At 42.1% G+C, this 26,802-nt stretch overlaps 1 protein-coding gene across 1 annotated transcript in view; it reads left to right on the top strand.

Moving 5' to 3' along the window:
* The window catches only part of HAPLN1 (hyaluronan and proteoglycan link protein 1), a 90,211-nt gene that overhangs the window by 49,643 nt on the left and 13,766 nt on the right, over positions 1–26,802 (top strand). The window contains exon 3 of the mRNA XM_073346211.2: positions 13,366–13,734. Coding sequence (XP_073202312.1) covers positions 13,366–13,734 — 369 coding nt within the window. The remainder of the gene's footprint in view (positions 1–13,365; positions 13,735–26,802) is intronic.

Below are 26,802 nucleotides of genomic sequence, written 5' to 3'. Positions count from 1 at the left end.
ACATTTATGCCATAAGGACAGGCAGAGATTTGCCTTCCCTCATGTATATGTTTACTAGCACTGGCTGAGATAATAGCTCTAACATATAAATTTTGCAGAATTAAGAAAGGTGGTGTTTTACTGCTCTGTGTATATGTGAGGGAGAGAGAGAGAGAGAGAAAAAAAAGTTTGGTGCCTTTTTCTTACTACTCATTAAATTATGTTATTTGAGCTTCCTTATAAAAGTGAAATATCAAGCTAGGGCTTGATACCGAGAGGTGCAAGGCACTTACAAATGCCTGGAAAGTCATTGGGAGTTGCAAGTGCTCTGCACTTGTTAGGACCAGGCCCTTATATCTTCAAGGTCAAATAAGAATCACTGAGAGCTGGTTTCACTATAAAGAAATTCATGCTATGAAGGTCAAAGAAATATGCAAATCAAACTGAAGACATAATGGTACTGTGAGACAGTGAGCATTCATTCCCAAAAGTGAATTTTATATTTGACATTGGTGTCTAATTAATATATAAGTCTTCCTTTCTCATCATAACACTTCATTGCTTCATAGCACTGTACTTCTTTATTTTTTGGAAGATCACCCTTACTCCTGAAGCAAACATTTAAACAAAGCCAAAGGCAGCTGTGCCTAAATTTCACCTCTTAAAATTGCTTATTCACCTACTAGTTTGAGTTTATTTTTCAAGCTGCACAATTCACTTATTGTCAGTATCCCTGCATACAATTAATTCAGTCTATAAAAGGGTATAGCAGAATAGTTCAAAGCTGGCAAAACATCTGCTAAACCTCTTCCCCACCCACAAAATCTGAGCTCTTCTGCTCTCAACTCACCTCCTCAGAATAAAGCCTGAGTAATTATTATAGTCCATCTTTACTATGAGCCCTGAAAGTCAGCTGATTCCGGCTCTCTAAGACCATGTGGGAGAGTGAATTTCACAATTGAGGGTCATCCACTGAAAATGCCCTAATCCCGCTTGCGGATATACACAACATCAAGTGACTTTATTTAGCTGTTGCACATGATCTGAACTGAACAGCCAGTATAGAGCACAGAGAAGGTGGGTGAGATAATATATTTTATTGAGCCAATTTCTGTTGGTGAGAGAGAAAACTACACTGCACAGTATAGAGGCAGTTCTGCCTGTCTAACTGGTCCTGCATGGAACTGGTAGCATTTCTAAGAATGTATCATGGAGGTCCTGGACTGCAGTCTCTTACCTAAGAGCATAAATTTGGCCTCCATGACTTATCTCCTACCTGTCCCTGTGTCATTGGCACTTGCATGTACCACAATCTCTGGCTTCTTCCCAGGACTGCACATAAGTTTGTTTCGAGAGGTTCTCAAGCGTCGCACCTGGCAGACAATTCACCATGAGGTTCTCCTGGTCATCACAAACCCAACTATCTATATTTCTAATAATTGAATCCTCCATTACTATTACCTTCATGTAATTACCGTCATGTAATCAAGAAGATAATTACTATTACCTTCTTCCTAATAACTGGATATATGTCTATGTGTATTAGTGTGCCTTATACTAGTATAGCTTATTCTCCTATGAGTTTGTTTACACACAAAAACTGTACTGCTATTAACTATACTGGGATAAAGATAATGGAAATATAGGAGAATGCGCTAAACTGGCATAGTCACATTTATACTGGTATACCTGTGTCCACACTAGGGATTATACCAATTGAATGTTCTTGGAGGAAAAAATCACATCTCTAACCAACATAGTTAAATTGGTATAAAACTGTGTGTAGACTAGGCCTACATTTACAGAAACAAGCTATAGCAGTATAAGCACCCATATACTGGTGTAACACTGGGAGGACTGTACAGGTTTAACTGTACTGGCATAGTTAAAGCAGTATAATTTTTGTGCAAAGACAAACTCTTAGGGATTCTGAGAAACTGCAAATAAGGAAAAGTATGATTTCCCCCAACACTCACTTTTGGGTATCTTTTGAACCCATTCAAAGTGCCACTTGCTATGTAATAATTCAAAGACTCAGGATATCTATTAGAGAGAAGAAATACTCCTCTTCTAAGTAGCAACTCTGCAGTAAACAAAGTTGACTCAGCTAAAGCACTAACTGCCAACTTAATTCCTTGAGGGTGGTAGGAAGCTTTAACATATGCATCCAATTTGTCCAAGATTTAAAAAACAAACAAGAAAGCCCAGGGAAGAGAATGCATGGGACTTGTTTGGCTAGGCCCATGCTGTAGCTTTTTCTCAAACAGTTGTGATTTAAAGTTAATGTTAAGCATAATATCTCTACCCTTTATATAAAGAGTAAACCCTCTACATGTACAGTAGCAAGTTTTCTGTTGTGTACACCACAGTGTAAGCAGCAAACTTGCAAATTTGATATCTTTGGAAAAAGAAAGACATATTAATCAACCAAGAACAGGCAAAATTTCCATGTATGGAGAGGTCCTCTACACTCAGAGCTCCCCCTTCCTCACAATAAGAGCTCAGCTAGTGAGGGGCTGCTGGCAGCCAGAGCCGCAATACAAGGTATCTGATACCGGCTACTTTCCGAATTAGCATACTGACCTGGAGTGTTTTGCTCTTTTGTCTGGGAGGAAGTGGGGGGGAGAAGAACCCTGATTTTACAGTGGTCTCTATGGCCCCAATATAGCCTCTTTGCAGCAAATCTCTCAGGCCTATCTCTGCCCTCTCATGGCCAACTGTTTCCCAGCAGTCCTTACTCAGACAAAAAAAATCTCAACACAGATCAATAGCAAGAAGAATATCTCTATTAATCCTTCTATGCTCCTGCTTCATTTTTCTTGGGTTTGCTGCATTTAATTGAACTGAATACTTATCTGCTTTCTCTTCATAATATTACCAAAAAAGTGTAAAATCATCTAAATTAGAGGCAATCTGGTGCAAAATAATAGTTCACTACTTGAAACTTGAATACAAGTCATAACTTAAGGGCCATCTGATCTTAGACCCCTAGTGGGTATTTATCCAGATAACCGATCCATCACCTAATTTGGCCAAGTTGTCAGTCTATGCTCAAGGGCAGCACAAGATAGTGGATTCTTTCCTTGAGAAGTGTTGATGAGCCATTAACCGCTGTCTGGCTACTCCACTGTTGTACCTGAAAAGCTGGTTGTGTGTGTTGCCAACCTAACAACATATTTCAGTAACACACACATAAGCAAAATTTCATAACTTCACATATAATGATAGCACATAAAATTCAATAGGATATTAATGTTCAACAGATCAAGACTTTTAAAATGATACCTCACAAGGCATACTTTGTACAAAACATATTCTAATTATCTGATAGTGGTGAATATGGGCATTCCAGGGTGCTACTCTGAGGTACAGAGTGACATAGCATTGTTGATTGGTAAAGTTTTATGTGAACTTTCAACCTAGATTTATCTGGCATCTCTATGACTAGATGATGAGACACTGTGCATCAGAGGCTTATATCTGGCATTAATACTTATAAAAATAATGTGTGGAAAATAATTTTTCCTGACAAATTTCAATCTGGAAGAATACAACTTTGACATTTATGCATTTTTCTCTCTCTTGATACAAATGAAGTGTAGTTGGTGTTTCAGCCAAATAAGAACAAAAATGCTTGTGTTGGCCTGACAACAAATTTTGAGAGGTTTTTCACCAAAAAACAAAACAAAACAAAAACACAGGGGAAAAAAAAAAGTTTCCATGCATAATTCTTTCTGGTTTGTGTTAAAAATGTGTCACTACCACAGATTCTTCACTTCAGATACTCAGATGTAGTCTTATTAGTATCAATATTTCCTAGTTATAATGGCTGATTAGTGTTACCTTTGTAATGACTACTGAATCCTTAAATAAAGGCAATATGGCCCACTTTGTTGCCCTATCTGAGGAGCGAGTGATCATATTTTAAGACTAAGGTTAAGCTCAAATTATATAACGGAATAGCAAGGCTCTTGAAAGCAGGAATCAAATCAAGCTAATAACTCCATGCATGTTTTACCAGTGGGAGCAAAATAGTATTCGTCAGCTGAAACTATAGATCATGTAGGCAGTACAGAGAAGCTACCTGACAAAACACACTCAGTGTAGCTGAAGGAAAAATTCTTAAAATTGTGGTTTTCTTCCACTATTCACATATTTTGTAGCTGGACTGTAAGTTCTTCCCTTCAACTCTGGCCTGTGCTTATTTATCATGTTGAGTGGTATTACAAACATTACATTCTGAATAATTTTTGATGGATAAAATCTAACAAAGACTATTCTACAAGGGCCATAGCTTGCAGCATGAATGGTGTCTACACACTTTCTAGACTCTTGCCTCCTGCCCTGCAATATTCTCATAATTTCCCAAAGCAGATATGCCATTAGTCATAATGGGCTAAATTCTGTTCTCGTGTGCAGAAGTCAGTGAGAACCACTGAAAGCTATTAGTGTGGATTGAGGGCAGAATTTGAGCTAATATGTCAATAAACCAGCAGGTGCAACTAAACTGAGAGATCAAGCAGTGTGTTAATAAATCAGTCTGCTAGCCATCCACCTGGGAATCCACTGAAGTCAATGGGGGAGGTGTATGCATAGTGATAGCAATGATGGGAACAAGAGTGCTACTTGTATGGCAGAGACAAGGTGGGTGAGGTAATATATTTTATCTGTTGCTGAAAGAGGCACCTTTCGAGTTACACAGCGCTATTCTTCAGGTCAGACAAGGGAAACAGTGAGGCAAGACACAGGAGAGGTGGGTAAGGGTATTTGCACGCCAGAGCAGGAGGTGTAATTTCTTACCTAGGGTTTCAGATGGGCTCATAGGAAGCGCAACTAGCCCATCCTGCTGCTAGCACCCCCACTGCTACACTTCTATTTTTAACCTGCTAGCTCAATCAGAGCTATCACTTGTAAGTCTATCCAAGCTGGCAATTACACCTCTAGCTCTAGTTTAGAGGTACCATAATCCAACTGAACAAATTCATTTCTTTAACAAGTTGAGATACTGCAACCTACTCTTTTGATAGAAAGGAATTTCTTCTTTTAAATATTCTTCTCACAGGAGCTAATTTGAGAAGGCTCCAGTAAGTCGTTCTGCAAATTTTACGAATTTTAGTGCAGTGAGAGTCTCCTTATGAGTCATTCTAAAATGAAGGAAATGGTGATTTATTCCCATGCCTATTTCTGTTATCTGATGTATTGAACTTCTAGAATAAACTGCTGCTTACCTTATGAGGCAAAATGTTTTATCCCTTTGGCATGGCCAGTGCCTGGAATTACTCCATTGAAAAATCTGCCCAGCGAATTTCTTTCAACCTACTTCTGATCATATAGAGGAGGATAAGAGTAATTGCCAGGATATTAACTTTATCTTTGTTATCAGATCTCTCTGCAAGTCACAAGGAATGTCTAGAGATTATCCAGCCCCTTCATCCCTGTTACCCCTTTGTAGAGGGCTCAGGTGCCCATGTGTATGGCTTATTTAATCTCAAAAGGAGATAAATAGTCGCAGCTCAAACAACCATTGAGCTAGATGTCATTTAAAGCAGCATGAATTTGGGTTTACAGTTGGACATGTGATGTAACCGTTATAAATTCTTTAATGGATGCCTCTGCTGCCACCCAGCTTTTCCCTTTTTTAGTTTAATTGTTTAGTCTTGAGAAAAGAAAACGGAGGGGAGACCTTAGAACAGTCTTCAGATATGTTAAAGGCAGTCATAAAGAGGATGCTGATCAATTGTTCTTCATGTCCACTGATGGAAGGAGAAGTAGTAATGGGCTTAATCTGCAGCAAGGGTTATTTAGGTTAGACATTAGGAAAAACATTCTAACTATAAGGGTAGTTAAGATTTTTAAGAACAAGTTAGACAAACAGCTGTTAGGGATCATCTAGGTAAACTTGGTCTTGCCTCAGTGTGCGGGGCTGACCAAGGTGAACTCTCAAGGACACATCCAGCCCTATAGGTCTATTATTTTCCCTAATGTGCTGGTCAGCCTGAATACACTCAATTCATACACTCTCTGTCTCTTCCCTACTCAGCACACCACCTGGATCCGTTTTGTGGTTTTCCTCTGAACTCTCTGCGATTTTTCCACATCCTTCTTGAAGTGTGGACTAGAGCTGGGTGAATAATTGATCTTTCAGTTTGCTGACTGTTCTGATATATGGAGGGGGAGACGGGGGGATTGTTTTGGGTTGGCCCAAAACAGAATATTTTCAATTTTTTCAGTGAACCAAAAACAAAATGTTTCATTGTTGAGGATCTTTACCCTTTAAAAAAAATAAAATTTGAGTCAATTTTGTAAACAAAAAGTCTCTTTGAACAGAATAATCAAAACATTTCATTCTGAACTTTTTATTTATTTATTTGTTTTCAGATTTCTTTTGTAATGTATGTTTTTGACTGAAACAATTCAGTAAATTTGACATAAGTTTGCAAAACATTTTAGTTGACCTGATTTTTTTTTTATGGCAAAAAATAGAGTTTTGGCAAAAAAAATATCATCCAGCTCAAATGCAGACACCTGAACTGGACACAGTATTCGAGTGAGACTATGTGGATGAGGTAATACGCTGAAGAAGAGCTCTGTGGCTCTCGAAAGCTTGTCTCTTTCACCAACAGAAGTTGGCCCAGTAAAAGATATTACCTCACCTACCGTGTCTGTCTCATATTCTGGGATTAAAATGGCTACAACAATACCACAAATAATAATCTAGTAGCTCTTTTAACAATGCTGTGTACTGGGACAAGATCACTTCTGTAAGGTGAAAAATTAAAATAACTTTTATTTTTCTTATTTGGGTAGGAAAGTTATGAAGAACAACATGCTCCAATGTCTTCAATGTCATATTCTTATCTTTTCCAAACATGGGTTTTCAGGAGACTTTCCTTGCTCAAAGTTTAGCAGGCTTTGTGAGCACTTTCACTTATTGTATTTTGAGGGATGATTTTTCAGTTCAGACTTAGCGCTTAGCTCTTCTCCAACACTTCCCTACTTCTGCTTGATTTTCCTCTTTTTATACACCCAAGGATTTCATTAGCCCTTGTAGCCACAGCGTTTTATTGAGAGGTCATGCTGAGGTGGTTATCACTGATGATTCTGTCCTTCTCTGCTTTCTAAGACCGAGTCTTCCATCCTATAGGTAAAGCCTGCATTCTTTGTTCCTAGATGTATTACCTTCCATAACTTCCGCTGGCAGGGCTCCAGGCTGAAGCGTCCTATCCAGGTGTATATTGGTGATGGATATATTGCCTGCCTTCCTCCAGAGCTCGATTCTCTAGTGCAACAGGTTTTGGTGGCACAGGAAGTAGTGGTTTCTGATTCATTCTGTTGAATCTAACCCAGAACAATAAAAACTCTGCAACTAGACAAAGGAAAATAAACATAACAACATACAAATGTGATGACCACCATCTTGGCTGACACAGTGGGGACTGAATTGTGGACCTCCAGATTTAAAGGCTGAGCTGCTACACCTTGAGCTAAAGCTGGTTTTAATGCAGTCAGGTGCTCTGTGAGTCAGATGGGGGCGGGGAAGGGTCACAACCAGGGCTGGGTCCAAGCACCAGCTTTCCGAGCAGATGCTTGGGGCGGCATTTAGAATGGGGATGTTGCGGCGGCGGCAATTCGGCAGTGACTGCTTGGGGCGGCAAAATTGATAGAGCCGCCCCTGGTCGCAACATACAGTCACCAGAAGGTTACCCAATATTGCCAGCTCCAAAAGTTCAAAAATCATGAGTCAGACCCCAAAAAATCATGAGCGTTTTGTTGGATTTTTTTGTTTATTTCTTTTTAAAAAAAGATAATCTTGTATTTTTGGTTTTGCTTTTGATTTGTGAACTCCCTCCTGCCCAATCTGTGTGTGTATGAGGGAGAGACAATTAGTGTTGCTAATTCCCTCTGATTTACTGAGTAAGGTGATTTTGGCCCCAGCCGTAGGAGCTCTCACTGGCTGCCTGATGGTACAGAGCTTCTAGCTCTCCTCAAAATTCAACACTTTAATTCATTCAACTTGTGCCCTCCCTAGCCACACATCTGCCTGTTTCTGAGCCCAGCAATTCATTGTGCACCCCCTGCAGACTGCACAGCCATTCCTCCCCGATAAGCCCCACATCTGCCTTTCCCACAACCCAGCTCTGCTTCTTCAGCAGGTATTGGGGCTTGTCACCCTCCTATCCCAGGCCTGCGCAGGCGGAGCTACTGTGGAGTTCAGTTCTCTCCTTTCCCAGGCGTAAGAGAGAGGCAGAGTAGCTCCAGGGATTCTCCTCCTGCCTGCCCCTTTTTCTCTTGTCTGGCCTGGTGTTGCCAAGATGGACACAGGAGCAGGGGAAAGAGCAGCCCACAGACAGATGCATTTTTCACAGGGGAGTAGGGGGAGGAGTGAGCAGAATCACCTGAGTTGATGGGCTCTTTCTGCTCCCTCCTCACCTCCTGTGAGAATGGTGTCGTCTGTTCTCTCTACCCATCCTCTATCCAAAAAACTTCTCTATCCTGAGGGGAGGGGGAAGGAATTCTGCCTTCCTCCTGCAGCAGCCCTGATTGGTGGTGGGAGTGGGGAAGAGCAACCAATCAGAGAGGGGGTTCCCGCAGGTAGAATAAGAGGGATGGAACGTCTCTCATTATAATGAGACTGGTTACAACTCAGCTCAACCTACGTTAGTCAGGAGGAAATTGAAAGAGCTGCCAACACTGATTACATAGGCATTCTGCACATACATTAGTAATTTTTTTTTTTTTGCACATTCCCTCCTGACTAAAAACGAAAGTATTTGGGATGCCGTATATCTTACTCTTAAATCTGTCTCTAGTAAGTTGCTGTATGAGTTTGTCTCTGTGATTACACCTTCTGAATGTGAATAGATATGCAAATTATGTTATGATAAAAGGCAGCATTTCCTGATGTGTTTACATGTCTTTTGCTAAGTTTCATGTACCCCAACATGTAGTGCATACGGGAGTCAAGCATATGCTGCCCATTACTGGGGAATGAATGTATCATTTACCCAACAGATTTTTTTCAAACGATCAAAAGCCTAGAGCTGCTTCCAAAAATATTGACATTATTGTGTGGCTCCTGCAGTCACTGCAATGGCGGCACAAAATGAGTGCTTGCACTGCACAAATTGACAACTGGATGGGTAAGGTGTGGACCACAGTATAATGTTTTTCATTCAGAACTTATCTTGTCTGATCCTTTTTTTACCCACTCACTCACTCACCCACTCCCTCTGGGGGGACGGATAGCTCAGTGGTTTGAGCATTGGCCTGCTAAACACAGGGTTGTGAGTTCAATCTTTGAGGGGGACATTTAGGGATCTGGGTCAAAAATTGGGGATTGGTCCTGCTTTGAGCAGAAGGGGTTGGACTAGATGATCTCCTGAGGTCCCTTCCAGCCCTGGAATTCTATGATCCTAGGGCAGGGGTAGTCAATAGGCAGACCATGGGCTGAATCTGGACCGCCAGATGATTTTGAACAGACCCCAAATCTTTTTATTTACATGTTGTATTATTATTATTATATTTATTATTATTTTCTTTGGAGTCTTGACTATACCTTGACCAAGAAATTTTGACTTTGACAAAAAATAATTGACTACCCCTACTCTAGGACATCCACCTTTACCCAGTTCCCAGGGCGCAAGGCGTAACCCTCTTAATTTAGGAACCCACCCATACCCGATTCCTGGGGCTCAGGGCATAACCTTCTGCGGGTTTGCGGGGTATTTTATCAGTGAAAGAACCTTACACAGTAATATCCTAAACCTCTATTTATTAACAATCACCAAAACAGAATGCACACACTAAGCATACAAGGCTCACCACTCCCAATAAGGCAGATGAACTTTTCCTGGTGGCCAGTCAGGTTCAGGTCATCTGGGACTCCAGCGTTTGAATGATATAGTTGGCAGAGTGTTGAGGTCTGGTAGCTCTGATCTTGGGCTGTGTCCTGGAGTTGGTTCCAAAGCACTTCCTTTTGGAGCCCAGTTTATATAATGAACCTTAAGTCCTGCTTAGCTATACCGTAACCCATCATTTTACTAAAGTATTACAAAATAATTCTTTGGCCAATTCTAACATATATTGCAAAACAATTATTTAACCATACCCCATCACCTTAGTTGATTTAAATCTTGCAAAATTAGTAATTTAACAGACAGAACAATCAAAGAACCAGGTAGAACCCATACAGATAAACAATAGAGAAGTAGGGACCCTAAAGGCAAAATGATAAAGTAGAGATTTCACAAACACAACAGATGATAAGTGATTCCTTGCCAGACAGAATGCTATCAAACAAAGGGTTTTTTTAAAAAAAAATCTTAAGATCTGTTTCCTTATCTAGTGGTGGTGGGTACCATTAGTACAGGAGTGCCTTCGTAAAAGCCTGATATTTCGTTGTTCTAATGCACTTTAGATGGAATGTGAGGATGTGACTTTCTGCTTCTTGGCTCATGGCTGCTGCTGTGGCTGCAGAAAAGGGCCTCATACTTGCAGTTCCATAGTCTTTTCTCCTGCTTCTCAAAGTCCCATCTTACTCCTTTCTTCCTCCAGGGCTTCTTTGCCTATCTGGACTGCATGCCTTTTGTGCATTCAGTCATAGTAATTGTGTTTACACTTTTTCATGTGTCTCTAGGCTTTTGGTCCTAAGGGCTTGATCCAAAGCCCACTGAAGTGAATAGAAAACTGCCATTGACTTCAATGGGCTTTGGATCTGTGCAATTAACATAGGCAGTGTGTGAACCACCCATTCAGGGAGGATAGCCCCCGGCCATGCCCTTTCTGCCCGAGGTCACTCCCCTCCCCTGCTAGAGCCCCGAGCTCCCCTCCACAGCCTCCAGTGCCCCCAGCCCTGGAGTGCCAGGCAGGCTGCACAACCCTCAGCACCCGCAGCCACGGAGCGCTGGGCTGCACGAGCACCAGCCCCAGCTGCCCTGAATCCCAGTCCACCGGCCAGCCTGCCCTAGTCCCAACCACAGCCTAGGCCCAGGGGAAGAGTGGGAAGCAGGACAGGGGCCTCAGAATGGAGCATAGGCAGCCCACACCTTGCTGTTTGGGGAGGCTGAGCATCACCTGGTCTGTGATACTCACCGCCCATGGCCATTAACTTCAATGGGAGCAAAATTAGACCCTATATTTGGGATGCACATTTCTAGGCAGTTCAGTTCAGTACAGACCACATTTGTGGAATTACAAAGTCTTTTTTCTTGTCCTATTTGTACAGTGAGTTTAGTAATTTTCTTGTAATAAGTGGATCTTCGGTGATTCCTTACTTAGTATTAGTCAGTGTCTTTAATGATAAAAGACAACAGAATCTGGAGCTATTTCCAGAAGGACTGAGCTTACTACATCCATTTTGGCAAGCTACGCATGGAGCAGAGGTGGGGGTGGGGGAGGTGCGCTGCGAAGGGAATTAATCCATCTACTGGGCAGCTGGGCTGCTGCGCTGATTGCCACCTCAAATCTTGTGCTTTCTGGGGTTAGCCTAAGGCAGGGATCGGCAATCTTTGACACGTGGCCCTTCAGGGAAATCCGCTGGCGGGCCGGGCCGGTTTGTTTATCTGCAGCGTCCACAGGTTCGACCGATCGCAGCTCCCACTGGCCATGGTTCGCCGTTCCAGGCCAATGGGGACTGCAGGAAGCAGCAGCCAGCACATCCCTCGGCCCGCACCACTTCCCGCAGCCCCCATTGGCCTGGAAGGGCGAACCATGGCCAGTGGGAGCTGCGATCGGCCAATCATGCGGACGCTGCAGGTAAACAAACCATCCCAGCCCGCCAGTGGATTTCCCTGATGGGCCACATGCCAAAGGTTGCCGATCCCTGTCCTAAGGCAACACAGTCTATTGAATGATGTATGTTTGACACAGAGAAGCTCCACAGCACACGAGATTTGAAGAGAACAATTGGTTCAGCTGACTGTACTAAACATGATGATCTGTCAGAGTACCAGGAATAGCGGTCTGCTGAAGGCAAAATGGAGCTTGGAATAGGGAATCTGGGGTAGAGGGGAAAAGGAGGAGCTGTTGACGTGTGTGTGCGTACATGAAGGGAAGGGGAGGGGGGATTTCATTGGCTTGAAAGAAGGCTGGTGATAGCATAAAGAAAGGCATTTGAAGAGGAGTTGACAAAAGTTTTAGATAAATTTGGATAAACTTCCAAACACTAGGGAACCTCAGTCAACTGAATTTAACACTAACCCCAGGGCTACAATAAAATATGAGGAGAAAATTGGACATCCTTTCATGTACTGGTCCCTGCTGTATTATTATTTTAAAAAATGCTTATCAGTAATACAGTTTGGGCCAAAACAAGCCTCAAATGAATAATCTTATTCCACCCTGTCAAAAATCTTCACTGATTGCAAGGTCGTGGTGCCATCAAAGTAGTATGTGAATCAAGGGTCAGATTGTGGAGTTCTTCCTCACACTGGTTGAGCGCTCTTATCCACGTGTAGTCCCTGGTGCTTTTAGTGGGACTATTCACATGAGTAAGTGCTCACCAGTATGAATAAGGGTTCCATAATCTGGACCCCAAAGGACCACACATTTTAAGAGAATGATCCGTTGTGAGTGACCACACTTGTGCATGACGGATTTTTGATGGAAGGGCACTGGGTGTTCTCGAAAACCATTGTTGTGTACAGGGTTACACTGAGCAAAGACATAAGGTTGTGATTTGTACAACGTAAAGGATCTCTGACTCTTTGGAGTCATGGGAGATTAATTCTGTGCTGACCACTGATGACAAGTCTTTTGTCCTTTGCCTTCCTGATCACACGTGCTGGTTCCTTTCTTTATTCAAGGGAAAGTAATCTGCCCCACTCCTATACTTGTCATAAATTACTTCCTGCAGGGTGGCAGCTCAGCTGTGCGGATTGGCTCCTTAATCCTCCCTCCTGCCTGCCCACTCCCTGACCACCAGTGTTGGAAGGAGAGTAGTGGGACCACAAACTGCGCTACCTTTTGAATTGTTACCTGTTACAATGTAGCCTTGTACCCCATCCTTCATGCATTCGCTGGGTCACAGTCTGGCCCTTTGTAAGTAGATGAAATCAATAATTTACTTACTAATGTTAATTTATCAATTATGTATTAGTAGCCTATTCATCAAAGAAGCAAGGACTACATTAGAGGTACCTTCTCATTTCAAATTGTAGAGATTTATTATCAAGGATAAAACTAGTATAGTAAGCCTGGTACTAAATACCTGCAGTACAGTACAACACAGCTGTAGGAGAGTGATCATGCAGAACTATTGTATCAAATAGCTAATGTTTACTACTGCACAGATCATGTATCCCATTTTGTAAAAGCTAGAATGCAGACTAATGGTTCTTTTTATTTATTTGTTTGTTTTGTTTTCTTTTTTTTTTCAAATTCTATCAGAAAATGGACCCCGTCTACTTGTGGAAGCAGAACAAACAAAAGTCTTCTCACACAGGGGTGGCAATATCACACTACCGTGTAAATTTTATCGTGACCATACATCAGCCGGCTCAGGAACCCACAAGATCCGTGTCAAGTGGACCAAACTCACCTCAGATTACCTCAAGGAAGTGGACGTCTTTGTCGCAATGGGACTCCACCAGAAGAGTTATGGAAACTACCAGGGCAGGGTGTTTCTGAAAAAAGGCAGTGAAAATGATGCTTCTCTTCTAATCACAGATATAACACTGGAGGATTATGGGAGATATAAATGTGAGGTGATTGAAGGATTAGAGGATGACACAGCAGTGGTATCTCTGGATTTACAAGGTAGGAAGCATTTGCATTACAGATTTGTGGGGCATTAACAAGCACATTCTTTTCCAAGTAAATATGGAAGAACATAATGGTAACTGTAATGGCAATGTGGAAAAGAGATTTTACACTTACCCTATTTAGCAGTTACATTTATTATTCTAGTGTATATTGTAATCAGTTTTTCAATATGAACTACTGTCTACCCTAATGACAGATTTCAGAGTAGCAGCCATGTTAGTCTGTGTCCGCAAAAAGAAAAGGAGTACTTGTGGCACCTTAGAGACTAACAAATTTATTTGAGCATAAGCTTTCGTGAGCTACAGCTCACTCCGATGTTAGTCTCTAAGGTGCCACAAGTACTCCTTTTCTGTCTACCCTAATGATATGCTTATGATCATTGGAAATCTATTCAGGAAGTGATGGTTATGGTTATTATAAAATTTCAGTATGGATATTCACATTGAATAATAGTCAATCAAAAAAGTGAATTGATCACACAGGGTCATATTCTGCCACACCTACTCACATTGATTAGTACCATTACTGATTTCTGATTTCTCTGGGGCTATTGAGGAGTAACGTATTACACATGACTGGGGGTGGCAGAATTGGTTTGCTAGCTATTACCTGCTTCTTTTGCATATTGGTTGCTCTAATAGCTAATGTACAGTGTATTCTGACGTAGATTCTTCTCTTAAAACCATTTATTAAGAAAAAAAGAGAGAATGTTTGTTCCTAGTCTGCAGCATATCAAGCCATGATTGTTTTAAGATCTAAACACATAAACTCCACCCCCATCCGCTTACCCACCACTACTACATTTAAAGCTGTGTTCCTGTGTCAGTAAAAGCAGTGGCTTCATTTAAAAATTTAAGAACTGCTCTGTACTTTCCAGGGAACCCTGTTTAGGAAAAAGCACAGGTCATACTGTATTTTTTGTAGTTCAATTCATTTTAACCCTCTTCCTTTGCATAGGCCCTTATGTCTTCTTTAACTTGTGATTTCTGGCCACATATATTCATGCTAACATGAAATGTAGAATTAATTCTAGAATACCAAAACTTCAAACTCTCAGGAGCTTTCAATGAATAAAATTTGAATGGCTCTTGCACAGAATTCTGCAAATTGTGCTTATCTTCAAATGGTAATTTTGCAGGAACACGACACAGTATGTCAGCTACAACCATTTGGTTTCATACTTATTTTATTAAGTTCTTCTGAGTTACTGAGCCGTGCTTGCAATGTGGGATGGCCAGAGTTCTTTAGGGACAGAAGAAACAGCTGTCAGATTGCTAACACCACCATATCAGACCAAATCATATCATGAGTGATAGAAGCATTACGGGAAGTGTCTGGAGTGCATTGTACTCTGGGAATCTTGGGCTACTAGACTGTGATAGCCATCATAAATTAGACCAGCCTTGTTTATGTCAGGATGGGGCCAAGTTAGCCCCCAGCCCATTCCTGTATCAGAGGAAGCAGAAGGTGACTAAGTCTGTGCTTGAAACTCCTTAAATTTGGGCCTATGACTTTACAGACAGCATTATGAATTACTACCATAGACACAGGGTAAAGTCATATTTTATAAGGCTTTCTGCCATTCACTTAACCAAAAGGACATGAAGAGGGAATATGTTTCAGTAGTTTCCTAAGAAATGCCAAAATTTTCTTTAAAGGTTGGTAAAGTTGAATATTTTTTCCCAGCTCGAGAATTAAATACTGCTCTAAAATACATTTGCAAATGATCTGCAAAAGCATCTGCTATATGTAGTCAATAGTTATTTCACTCAATGGGGCTCTTGCAAACAGTGAGTTTAACATACAAATAAAATAGAAAAATCTGCGAAATGGGCCTTAAGTTTTTTGTGCTATAAATAAAGAACAACAAATTCTGATCTCATATATATTGTAAGTCAATGGAATTACATCAGATTTTTCACTGGTGTAAATGAGATCAGAATTGACCCTGTTTTTTCCAAGGTATTCAATATTGATTTGTGTAATGAATTGAAAAATTTTACATTCAAGAGTGCTGTGTCTGTTTTTGTGGATGCCTCCCTGCTGTCCATACATGCCACCAGGTGTGTGTCTGAGAGAAGACCCTTACAGATGCCAAGTTATCTCCTGACACTGTTTAGAAAAATATCTGACTTGTGCACCTGCAAATCAATGAAAGATGTGAATCCTTGACCTTCACAGTGGTCTATTGTATGCTTTGGTATTTATTTTATTTGCAAGTAAGACTATCTCTCTGTTTGTTGAAGCCAGATATGTGGAATGGCCTTGCCTTAGCTCTCCATGTTCATTTCTCAACTCCTGGTGCATTCCACCTGTCAATACAGAAAAACCCACATAACTTCAATGCTATTGTGAAAGGCAAAAGTATTCAACTTACATTTTTTCACCCCATCATTATTATTAGTCTCTATCTCTTCAATATCACAGAATAATGTAACTCTTTGTTAGAGAAAATTAAACTTGTATACAGGTTAAGTCAACTAAAACTCATTTTTGGAGAGAAAAAATGACTAGGAGGCAAAAGGCATTTGGCTTTATAGAGCAAACCCAACTTATGCAAATCCAAGCTTACGGAAAAACTTCCGTAAGCTAGAAATAGGAGGGTTTGGGTTGTTGGGTTTTTTTGCGTAATGGCCGGAGATACGTTTCTGACTTATGCAAATTTCGACTTATGTAAGGTGTTCCGGAATGGAACGCTTGGGTAAGTCAGGGAGCGTCTGTATTATCCTTTTGCCAGAGGCATCCATGTACTCAGTCACATCTTTGCACAAGGAAATATTGTATTAGCGACTCAGTGCAGCTGTTCTGATTATGCTGTTCTGATTATGACACGAATCACTGAAGTGATATATCAGGTTCAGTTATTGATCAAAGAAAGTCAAACGCTGACTGACTGATACCTAGGTGAGATTCTGTGATGAGCCTCTTAGAGGCTCAAAGCCCAGGGGGAAGAGGGGCTATGGTAGTCTCCCCTTCCCTTAAACAACCATGAGGGCTGCTGTATGGACCATAGTACTGCTAAGGTGACCATACCTCCCTTATTTTAAGATGTAGTGAGAGGTATTAAAATTGATACTAAGTACCATGTTGAACACTGAATTGACACTTATGATAATTGAATTGTATACTTGCGAGCAGTAGAAATGTACACTTGAGAGAAAAATATATGATATGCTAAGGGAAATGGTGTTTCCCTAAAATGTCCCTTTAAAATAAAGCATTATCCCTTATTTTCACATGGTTTACCCTTATTTCCATCCAACAAAGGTGGTTACCCTAAATTCTGCCCAGAATCATTGCCTGCTGAGATTTGACCCCCAACATGCCCCAATCACCCTCCACCCCATATCTAGTGTGACCAGATGTCCTGATATTATCAGAACCGTCCTGATATTAGGGGCTTTGTCTTATATACGCAACTATCGCTCCCCTTTCCCCCTCTGAAAAAAAGGTATCTTGATTTTTCACACTTGCCATCTGGTCATCCTGCCCGTATCAAGTGTGCTCCCTGTGCCATGGCTAGCAAAAGGTCCTTGAAGTTCAGCTTTACAGCTGTCTTTTGCAGTGCCATCACTGGGGAGAATCCTTTCTTAGCTGGATATGGAGCTTTTAGGACCTCTTTACACCACTCCAGCCCTTTTATTGAATGTAAAGGGGCCAGAGTGGGGGTAAGATCTCACAGCTAATTTTCTGTCCTTAAAAAGTATTCTTCATCATATTACAAATTTGAAATCAGACAGTGCAAATCAGTGTTGCTCCTTTGAATTCAAAAAAAGAAAAGGAGTACTAGTGGCACCTTAGAGACTAACCAATTTATTTGAGCGTAAGCTTTCGTGAGCTACAGCTCACTTCATCGGATGCAGCTCACGAAAGCTTATGCTTTTTATGAATACAGACTAACACGGCTGCTACTCTGAAACCTTTGAATTCAAAGTTGACTAGTTCCCTCCTATTTAAACTGAAAGGGGTTCCAGCTCACTAGCAACCACTGTAAGAGGAGTGTATGAAGTGATCACTTAGATAAATGAATGGGAGTTCTTGTGTGAGTGAGGGTTCTACAATCATGCCTGTACATAAAAACGCTTGTACATGCATTCAGAGCTGTGAACTTTCTGAATTGTCTAGATCAATATTTGGAAGTTTTCAATATGTAAAAAAAAATAGTGATCTTTTTGATCTACCAGACATAGCCGCTTAATAACCAAGATACACTTTCCAACATTTGTTATGAAAATGACAATAGTTTCTCCTAAGAAGATTAAATTTGATTAAACACACTTACCTTTGAAGTGAGCATATATTTAATGTGTTGTAATCCTCATACTCTCCCTTTGCGTTCCTCCATACTCATTTCTTAGCTTCACAATGCAGGCTTTGATTGCAGTTGTATATACCTGTACAATGCAAAAGAGATCTCTTCAGAGCAAATCAGTTTCTTGAGGGGAAATAAAGGGTATCAGCCCATCCTTTGCTACCCCAACATTCCAGAGCTGCTACAAATAGTAAGGTCAATCTCAGAGGAGGAAAGTTCCACATCTGTAATGCAGTGTCCTTTGATGCTAGCCCAAGGATGCTAATTGGCAGAGAGACAAAACATTTATTTCCAGGAATGCCCCGGCAGTACAAAAAAGCTAATCACTTCAATGTGAGTTTACTGTACAAAACGCTAAAGCTTTGGCTAGGTGAAGGTGTATTTATCATCTCAGTGACCTTGTCCTGTACTTCAGTTCAGATTAGTGTTGTTATTCTTGTAGACATATTGGACTCCTGGAAACATAATTAAAATAAACTGTCCATAGTAATTGGACAATATTTCAATCCTAGCTTTCAAATAGCAATGTAAATAAATTCTTTTAATAATTGATATACATTTTTAAACAGCTTGCTGTATTATATATTATTCTATTTCATTTTAATAGGACAAAACTGAATACACCCAAGAATACACCAAAGAATATCACTTAGAACAGTACTAAAGTCAATTGACTCCACTTTATTAAATACTATTAATATTTTCTGTCTGCTCTCAGAAGCAGTGTAGTCAGGTGGATAGAGCATAGGTCTGGGACTCAGGAGACTTGGGTCATATTTCTGGCTCAGCCACTGGCCTGCTGGCCAACCTTGAGGCAGTCACGTCACTGCGCTCTGCCTCAGTTTATCTATCTGTAAAATGGGGATAATGAGCCTTACTGCCTTTGTGAAGTACTTTGAGACCTACTGACAAATAGCATAAAAGCTAGGTATTATTACATTACTTATAAGCAAAAGCCAGATGGCTTAAAGTTTACATTTAATGTTCTTTACTTCAGCTCTTCCCCTATATTTAGGGCCCTACCAAATTCAGGGTCCATTTTTGTAAATTTCATGCTCATAGCATTTTAAAAATCTTGAATTTCATGGTTTCATATATTTAAATCTTAAATGTCATGGTGTTATAACAAAGCATAAATATGTATTTAAAAACAGCAAGATATAAACACATAAAGCTCTTAAATCAGCATTTCTCAAAGGGGGGGGAGGGGCGACCCAAGAGAAGGGCGCAAAGCTATTGTGTGTGAGGGGGGGAGGCGGGGGGTGTCCCTGTATTGGCACCCTTGCCTCTGCACTGCCTTCAGATTTGGGTGGCCAGAGAGCAGTGCAGTGTTCAAGAGCAGTGCAGACATAAGGTTGGCACTACATCAAACTCTCGGGCTGCCCAGCTCTGAAGGCAGCACAGAAGTAAGGGTGGCAATATCTTCCCCCTGCCCCCACCACACACACACAATAGCCTTACAGTCTCTTTTGGGTCAGGACCCCACTTTGAGAGATACTGTGTACTTTTGTACACATTTATGCTCTAGTATAGTATAGGGTAAAAGTACACAAAAGACCAGCTTTCATGGGGGAGACCAGATTTCTCGGTCTGTGATACGTTTTTCACGGTCATGAATATGGTAGAGCCCACCTATTAATGCTGATGTAATGATATCCAATTGAGCTCTTCACATTTTCATTACATACAGTACTCTGCACCCTGGGCTAACAGTAGTATTGTAATATTTTCCTCTTAATTTATGTCTAGCTAACAGTGGATCTGTAATTGAAATAAATGTTCTTCTGTGTGCATACTTTTAAATTCACATACCCACAAACTACTTTAAAATAATATTAAAAACCCACTTCTGTGCTGCTGCCTATAGTGAATCTTGTTTGCAGTGTAGCTGTAGCCATGCTGGTTCCAGTATATTAGACACACAAGGTAGGTGAGGTAATATCTTTTATGCGACCCAGTTGGTTCATTAAAAGATATTACCTCACCCACTTTGTCTCTCTGTAGTGAATTTTGTTGGGATTGCACAGAAAATCCCTTTTGTTGTTCCCCTTCTCTGGCTCATCCCTTTTTGTATTTCTAGACAACACCTATCACATCATGGGGAGCTACTGCAAAGAAATATATGCATTGTTATTACTATTGTTTATTAGAGTTTCAGTACTGTGCATGGATATATATATATAGTCAATCAGACAACTGCTTTTGGTCATCCATGCTCTACTCCTGGGGGAATTCTGTGCCACTGCACAGAATTCATGTCTCCCACAGATTTCTTTGCTTCCCCGCAGAAAAATTACTTTCTGATGAGGAAGCAAAGGGAAGTCACAGGAGCGATCATGCACCTCTCCCCAGCAGCACGGGTGCATCCTTTTGGGCACACAGAGCAGCTGGTAGAGAGGTAAATTACTGCGGAGGAAGGGGAGGGGAGGGGACGGGGGCTGGTGCTTGCTCAGACCCATGTTGGGGCCATGTCAGACCCATATGGGGTCAGGTCAGACCTACCCTTTGACTGCCCAACCCCTGTGCATCAGAATCCCCATATCCAAACCCCACTGCTAAGCCTCACCCCTGCACCCAGAACCCCTACCCCTGCACAGAGCCCCCCACACTTGAACTCCCACTCCCTCAAGCTCCACCCCCCACATCTGGCTGTGGATCCTATCCTGTGCTGGGCTCAGCTGCTAGCCCTGGCTGGGCTGGGAGTAGGGGAGGAGTTCACTTTCCCAGCATGAAGTGGCCAGGGCTGGGGCAGACCCACCCTCAGAAACCTCTCCGGGCTGCAGAAAGCTCCCTCCCCCCACTTTCCGCCTTCATCACTCCTCAGCTGCAGGGGGAGGTGTCACTGTATGGTGAGCTGCTCCCCCATCCACCCAACCTCCATGAATCTGGACCCCCCCATACCCAGGCCCCTTGCTGAGCCTCACCCCCCTGCATTCAGAACCTCCCACTGGGCCCCCCTGCTGAGCTCACCCCCCCCACCGATACCCAGAACTCCCCACTGAGTTCCCCATACCCAAACCCCCACCATGCCGAGCCTCACCCCCTGCATCCAGATCCCCATCCCTGCACCCAGACCACACCTCTGCTGAGCCCCCATCTCAAACCCCAACCCCGATGAACCCCACTCCCCTATGCACCTGAACCACCTTGACAAGCCACCCCACACCTGAACCCCCATCCCATTGAGCCCCAACCAGCTGCACCTGGGCCCCCACCCCACCCTCTACTGAGCCCCATTCCCCCACCCCCAGACTGCCCCTGCCAACCCCATCCACCCACACCCAGACCTCCCCCCCCCGCTGAGCCCCAACTTCCTTCACTTGGATCCCCCACTGAGTTCCATTGCCCCTGCACCCAGAACCCCATGAGCCCCTGTACATCCAGATCCCTCCCCCCTCCCACACACGGACCCTCCTATTAAGCCACCTGCACCCAGATTGCCCCACCCAGAACCTTTTCACCCCACACCTGGTTCCCCCCCCCACCGCATACCCCTCCACACTTGGCTTTTGCTGGGCTGAGCCTGTCTGCGCACACCTGGCGTGCCTGGCGCAGAGGGGCAGGGCCCCAGGGTGTTTCTGGGGCAGGCCCAGCCCTTGCTCTGTGTCAGGGTCAGGTGCAGCCTCACCACTGAGTCCATGTCCTCGGGGGGGGGGGGGGGAGGGCGAGGGCTGCTGAGTGATCTCCCACCTCCATGCAGCCAGTGCTCCCCACTGCCATGCTGGAGCCTCCACATTTATTTATTTATTAATTAACAATGAATAAAATTTGCAGAATTTTAAAATGTGCCCAGAGTTTTTTTATTTTTTTAGCGCATAATTCAGGCAGGAGTAATGTTCAAGAAAGATGAAATCATATTGGAACAGGGGCAGAGAATTGCTGCTAGGATGATCAGGGGAAAGGAGGCCTTATTTTATAAGAGGAGACTGGAAGAGCTTGGCTTGTTTAATCTAGCAAAATGAAGGCTGAGCGGTGATATGATTATGCTATAAATATATCTGCAGGGTAGACACCAGGGAAGGTGAAGAGCTATTTAAGCTAAGGGACAAAGCTGGCCAAAGAACAAAGAGGCATTAAACTGCCCATGAACAAATTAGAAGAAGGTTTTAAACATCAGAAGGGTGAGGTCTGGAACAGCCTCCTAACAGGAGTTGTTGGGGTAAACAACTTAATTAGTGTTAAGTGAAAGCTGGACAAATATATGATTGGGATTGTATGATGAGGTTTCTTCTCATGGTGGGAGGCAGGGCTTGCGAGCTTTGGGAGTCCCTTCTGCTTTATAAGCTATGTTCCTAAATCTCATGCTTCAGAGCTTCAGCTGATCACCTGCAGGTAGGGTGACCAGATGTTCTGATTTTATAGGGACAGTCCCAATATTCTGGGCTTTTTCTTATATAGGCACCTATTACCACCCCACCCCCATCCTGATTTTTCACACTTTCTATCTGGTCACTCTAACTTCAGGAGTCAGGAAGGGATTCTCCCTCCTCCAGAGGGTTTGGGGCTTTTTTTGTCTCCTTCCTCTGAAGCACGAGGCATGTCCATGGCTGGAGATGGGACACTGGATGGGGTGGATCAGGGCACTGATGTGATACCAAGCATTCTCCCTCTCAGGTATGTAGCTGGCTGGTTTTTGCTCACATGCTCAAAGTCGAAAACTGATCATCATCTGTGGGGTCAAGAAGGAATTTTCCTCCAGGTCAGGTTGGCAGTAACCTTGGAATTTTTTTAGCATTTTTCTGAAGCATGTGGGTGCAGATTTCTTGCTGAGATTATCTGGGTATATGTCATTTACTCAATTCCTTGACATTGCAAGTGCCTCGGATACTGGTGCACTTTGATCCCTCCTATTCTCTGCCTGTGGCACATAATAGTTTGATCTCTTGCAGGCTGTGATGCTTTGGTCTAATTTTGGTTGCTGGGTTTAGTGTGTGTGTACTGTGTGGTATTGGTGGGCTGTGATATTCAGGAGGTCAGACTAGATGATCTGGTGGTCTCCTCTGGCCTTAAATTCTATGACTAACTGCTTTTGAAATAAATGGAATAGCATAGCTAAATCTTCATACATCACACTGGAAATGTGTTCAGAAGAGTCTGGCTTTTAATACCCATTGAAATATGGTTTGAATTATATATGCGATTGAGACTACTTCCAAAAGAAAAGTTTAGCATAGCTTCCAATGAATTCCCTTTCATTCAGCTCATAAAGCTTCTGCCTGTGAACCAAACAAGTCCCACTTTGCATCTCTGCTGAGCTGTTATGCAAGTCAAATAAAGAATCCATACATTTTGTTGCTGAGGTGAAAGGGTTTGGCACACAGTCTCCTACAAAACCTGCCAGGATTACGGGAGAGTGGAGCCACTTGATGAACTGGCTGCCCAATGATGGCTAGATCATCTGGGATCTATAGAGCAGTGTGAGAATGCCCAGCAGCCCAAAAAGTATAGCAGATTGGGAGACGGAGATGGATTCTGAAGGCGAGAGAAGGAGTTTCCATGTTCACTCTGAATTATAAAAACATGAAGTGGAAAATGCTGCTTAGGCCATCTAGTGTATCCCCCTGCCAGTGTAAGGTTGCTCCCTGCAGTACAGTATATAGGGAGCCTTACTGTATCCTGTGTTGACTCTGGCTACAAGAAGCCTTGCTTTTCTGTTTAGACTAGAACTAAAGGAAGCCTATTTCTTTACTCTGGCTATGGATAGCCTCTCCACACTCCCACCCACATCTGGGCTAATAGAATTTTGGGTTTCAGAGTAACAGCCGTGTTAGTCTGTATTCGCAAAAAGAAAAGGAGGGCTTGTGGCACGGCTGTTACTCGGAAACCTGGCATTATGCAAGGCACTGCATTTAGCCGTATGGAGTGGAAATCTATTTAAAATTGGTTAGTCTCTAAGGTGCCACAAGTACTCCTTTTCTTTTTGAGAATTTTGGGTTGTTGCCTTCTGTCTGTAAATACAATGGTCACCCGTACAAGCTTGCTGACTGCATATAATGGAACCTCAGTAGATCCACGACTCCTATTTACTGCTGTCATTACAGTCCTAGTTAAGCTTACTTCATTATGTAAGGCACAATTGTGATGGTTTTAAGGGTGACTAGTGTAAACTGCACTTGTTTACACTAGGAGCATGACACTAGCGACTAGAGAATTTAAGAAGGCAAATACTGGGTTTGTATTTAGAAATATTGTATTACATTAGAAGCACAAATGTAATTGGCACTTCTCAAACAGGCCTGTTCATTTAAGATGGATTTGCAAAAGTTCCTTAGGCACCCAATTCCCACTGATTTTCAATGGGATTTGGGCACCCAGCTCCCATAAACTTGGTCAAAAATCCCATCCCTTAATACATGCATAAAGAAAGCATTTCTCAGCCAGAATAAAGAGTAAACGTAATAGGCTTCCTTCTCCTGGTATCTCCTCTACTGGTATACAAAGTAATAGACTTCCTTCTACTGGTATCTCGAGACCCCAGATGGAAGATGAAATTAAAGAAGGATGGGGAGGGAATGTAGCCATCAGTTGTTGTCAGTAGTTTTCAATGCACTCAGTTTAATAGGGGTTTGAATGTGCACTGTGAATGTTCACGAGCCAAAGATCTGTCTGAATAGTACCAATATTCATATTATTGGGTGAATTTGATATTTCTCATCCCTAGCTAATTACAGTCATTGCACTCACTTCATTTCCCCCTCCCCCCCCCCCGAGAATTGTTAGGTGATTCGGCACTTTCCTTAGCTCACCAGAAGTATTGCAGGAAATACAGTTCTGTACTCCAGTGTCACAGAGTAGTCAGTGAATTTGGTTGTCATGTGAGCAACAGTACTTCTACACAAAAGGGTGAATTTTATGGGGAGAAACTCAGCACTAAAGAACAATCCTCAAAGGTATTTAGGCACCTAACTCCCATTAAAATCAATGGGAATTAGGTTCCTGGGTACTTTTGAGGAAGTGGGTCCAACTGTGTTCCTTTTCCCTTTTTCTCTTTCTAAATATTTATTTGACTAAGCTTGTAGTAAAAGCCAAACCATGTGTTTGTCCACTAAAATGAATCATTCAAATAAACACAGGAGTGTTTATTGAAATGTGCATTACTTCAAATAGTTGTCATGCTAACTTAATGGACTCATTCTAATTTCCGTTACAATCACCAGTTCTCAGGACTCTGATTTAATAAGTACAGAATCCTAAAACAAGTGCGATTGTGGGTCTGTCATTTAATTACAAATATCTTCAACAGCAACCTGAAGTGGCCTTGGTTCTTCTTGACCTTCTTCAGATGTAAAGAGAAGACAAACTGTTCTTTGAGAGGGTATATTTAAGTGAACTGAGTACTTATGAAAGGTCCTATATTGACAGTACTATAAATGGTGGTGTTGTAGCTGTGTCGCTCCCAGGAAAGTAGAAAGAGAAGGTGGATGAGGTAACATCTTTTACTGCACCAACTTGTGTTGGTGAGAGAGAGCTTGAAAGCTTGACTCTCTAGTATTGTAAATGTGTAATGCTCGAAGGATTTCTAACCTGCTTCACCAAAGTGAGGAGTTGCACCACTGAGGTCAATAGAGGTACAGGTTTGGGGCCCTGACCTTCCCCAAGTCATATCAATGTTCCAACAAATTGGCATGATGAACTCCTCCAGGATTAAGGTAGATGGTTGCAAATAAGCATCCTACAAAGAAAAATCCCTTGAGTGGGTGGTAGAAGCACATAGATAGTGTGGTCAGCATGTTTTTTGTCTTGGAGGAGTTACATTTGACATGGTGACATGGAAAAAAGGGTGGGAAGGGAAATCACAATGCAGTTCTTTTTAGTGAATCAGGGGCAAGGCTAAAGATGAGAATTATCATAACCACTACATTTGGTGGGGACATGCCAGACTCTTACCAGCATAAGATTTATGTGGTATTTAAAGTGCCCAAAGAGGTATCCATAGGCAGAAAAAGACAAATACACAAGAAACTGTCTTCCTTTTCCCCAAATCCTAAACTGAATTTATCACCATTATGGAGAGGAGACGTTATCTAGTCATGGGATGAGATACGGACTATAAATCAGGAGTTTTTGATTCCATTTCCAGCTCTGGAAAAATGTAACCTTCAGGATGGTCTTTTGCTCCATCCAAATATGTATGTGATGGATTGTCGTATAGAGATTGGTGACAAGAACTGAAGCTGAAGATGTTAGGTAACTAACTAGCGCACAAAAGCATAGGAAGGGTAGCTACAGTAGTAGAGAGGTTTGTAAAAAAGGTCATCCCTATTAATTCAACATTAAAAGCTATAGGGAAAGAAGGCACAGCAGCAGTAGATAACAATTAAATGCAGGGTAAAGCGGAGCTACACAAAGCCTGGATCGCAGGACAAATCCAGCCTAAACTATCATCTAAATCACCCTTAGACAGCATCTCCGTGTAACTGCAGAGGGAAGTCAGTTTCATCAGTTGCAGGTTTTTATTGTAAATGAACTCCAGCAAAAAGCAATTTCTAATCTGTTGAGGAAGATACACCCACAAGCTAATATTACAGTTGTGCGCATATTTCTGTGTTAAAACATTATAGCCAAAATTATTAAATGTGAGTGGAAACATTAAGCACCTAAATCCATAGTTAGCCACTTAAATAAAATTGTATTTTACAGCTGTACACAATACCTAAAGAGCCTAAACTCACTTCAACAATAGTCACTGGGTGGTCTGGTCACTGCTCAGCACCTCTGAAAATGAGGTTTTTTTCCATGCCTGTTTGTGG

Source organism: Lepidochelys kempii, chromosome 5, assembly GCF_965140285.1.
Source record: "Lepidochelys kempii isolate rLepKem1 chromosome 5, rLepKem1.hap1, whole genome shotgun sequence".
Taxonomy (NCBI): domain Eukaryota; kingdom Metazoa; phylum Chordata; order Testudines; family Cheloniidae; genus Lepidochelys; species Lepidochelys kempii.
The sequence above is the reverse complement of the archived record's forward strand: the minus strand, read 5'-3'. Positions and strand labels throughout refer to the sequence as shown.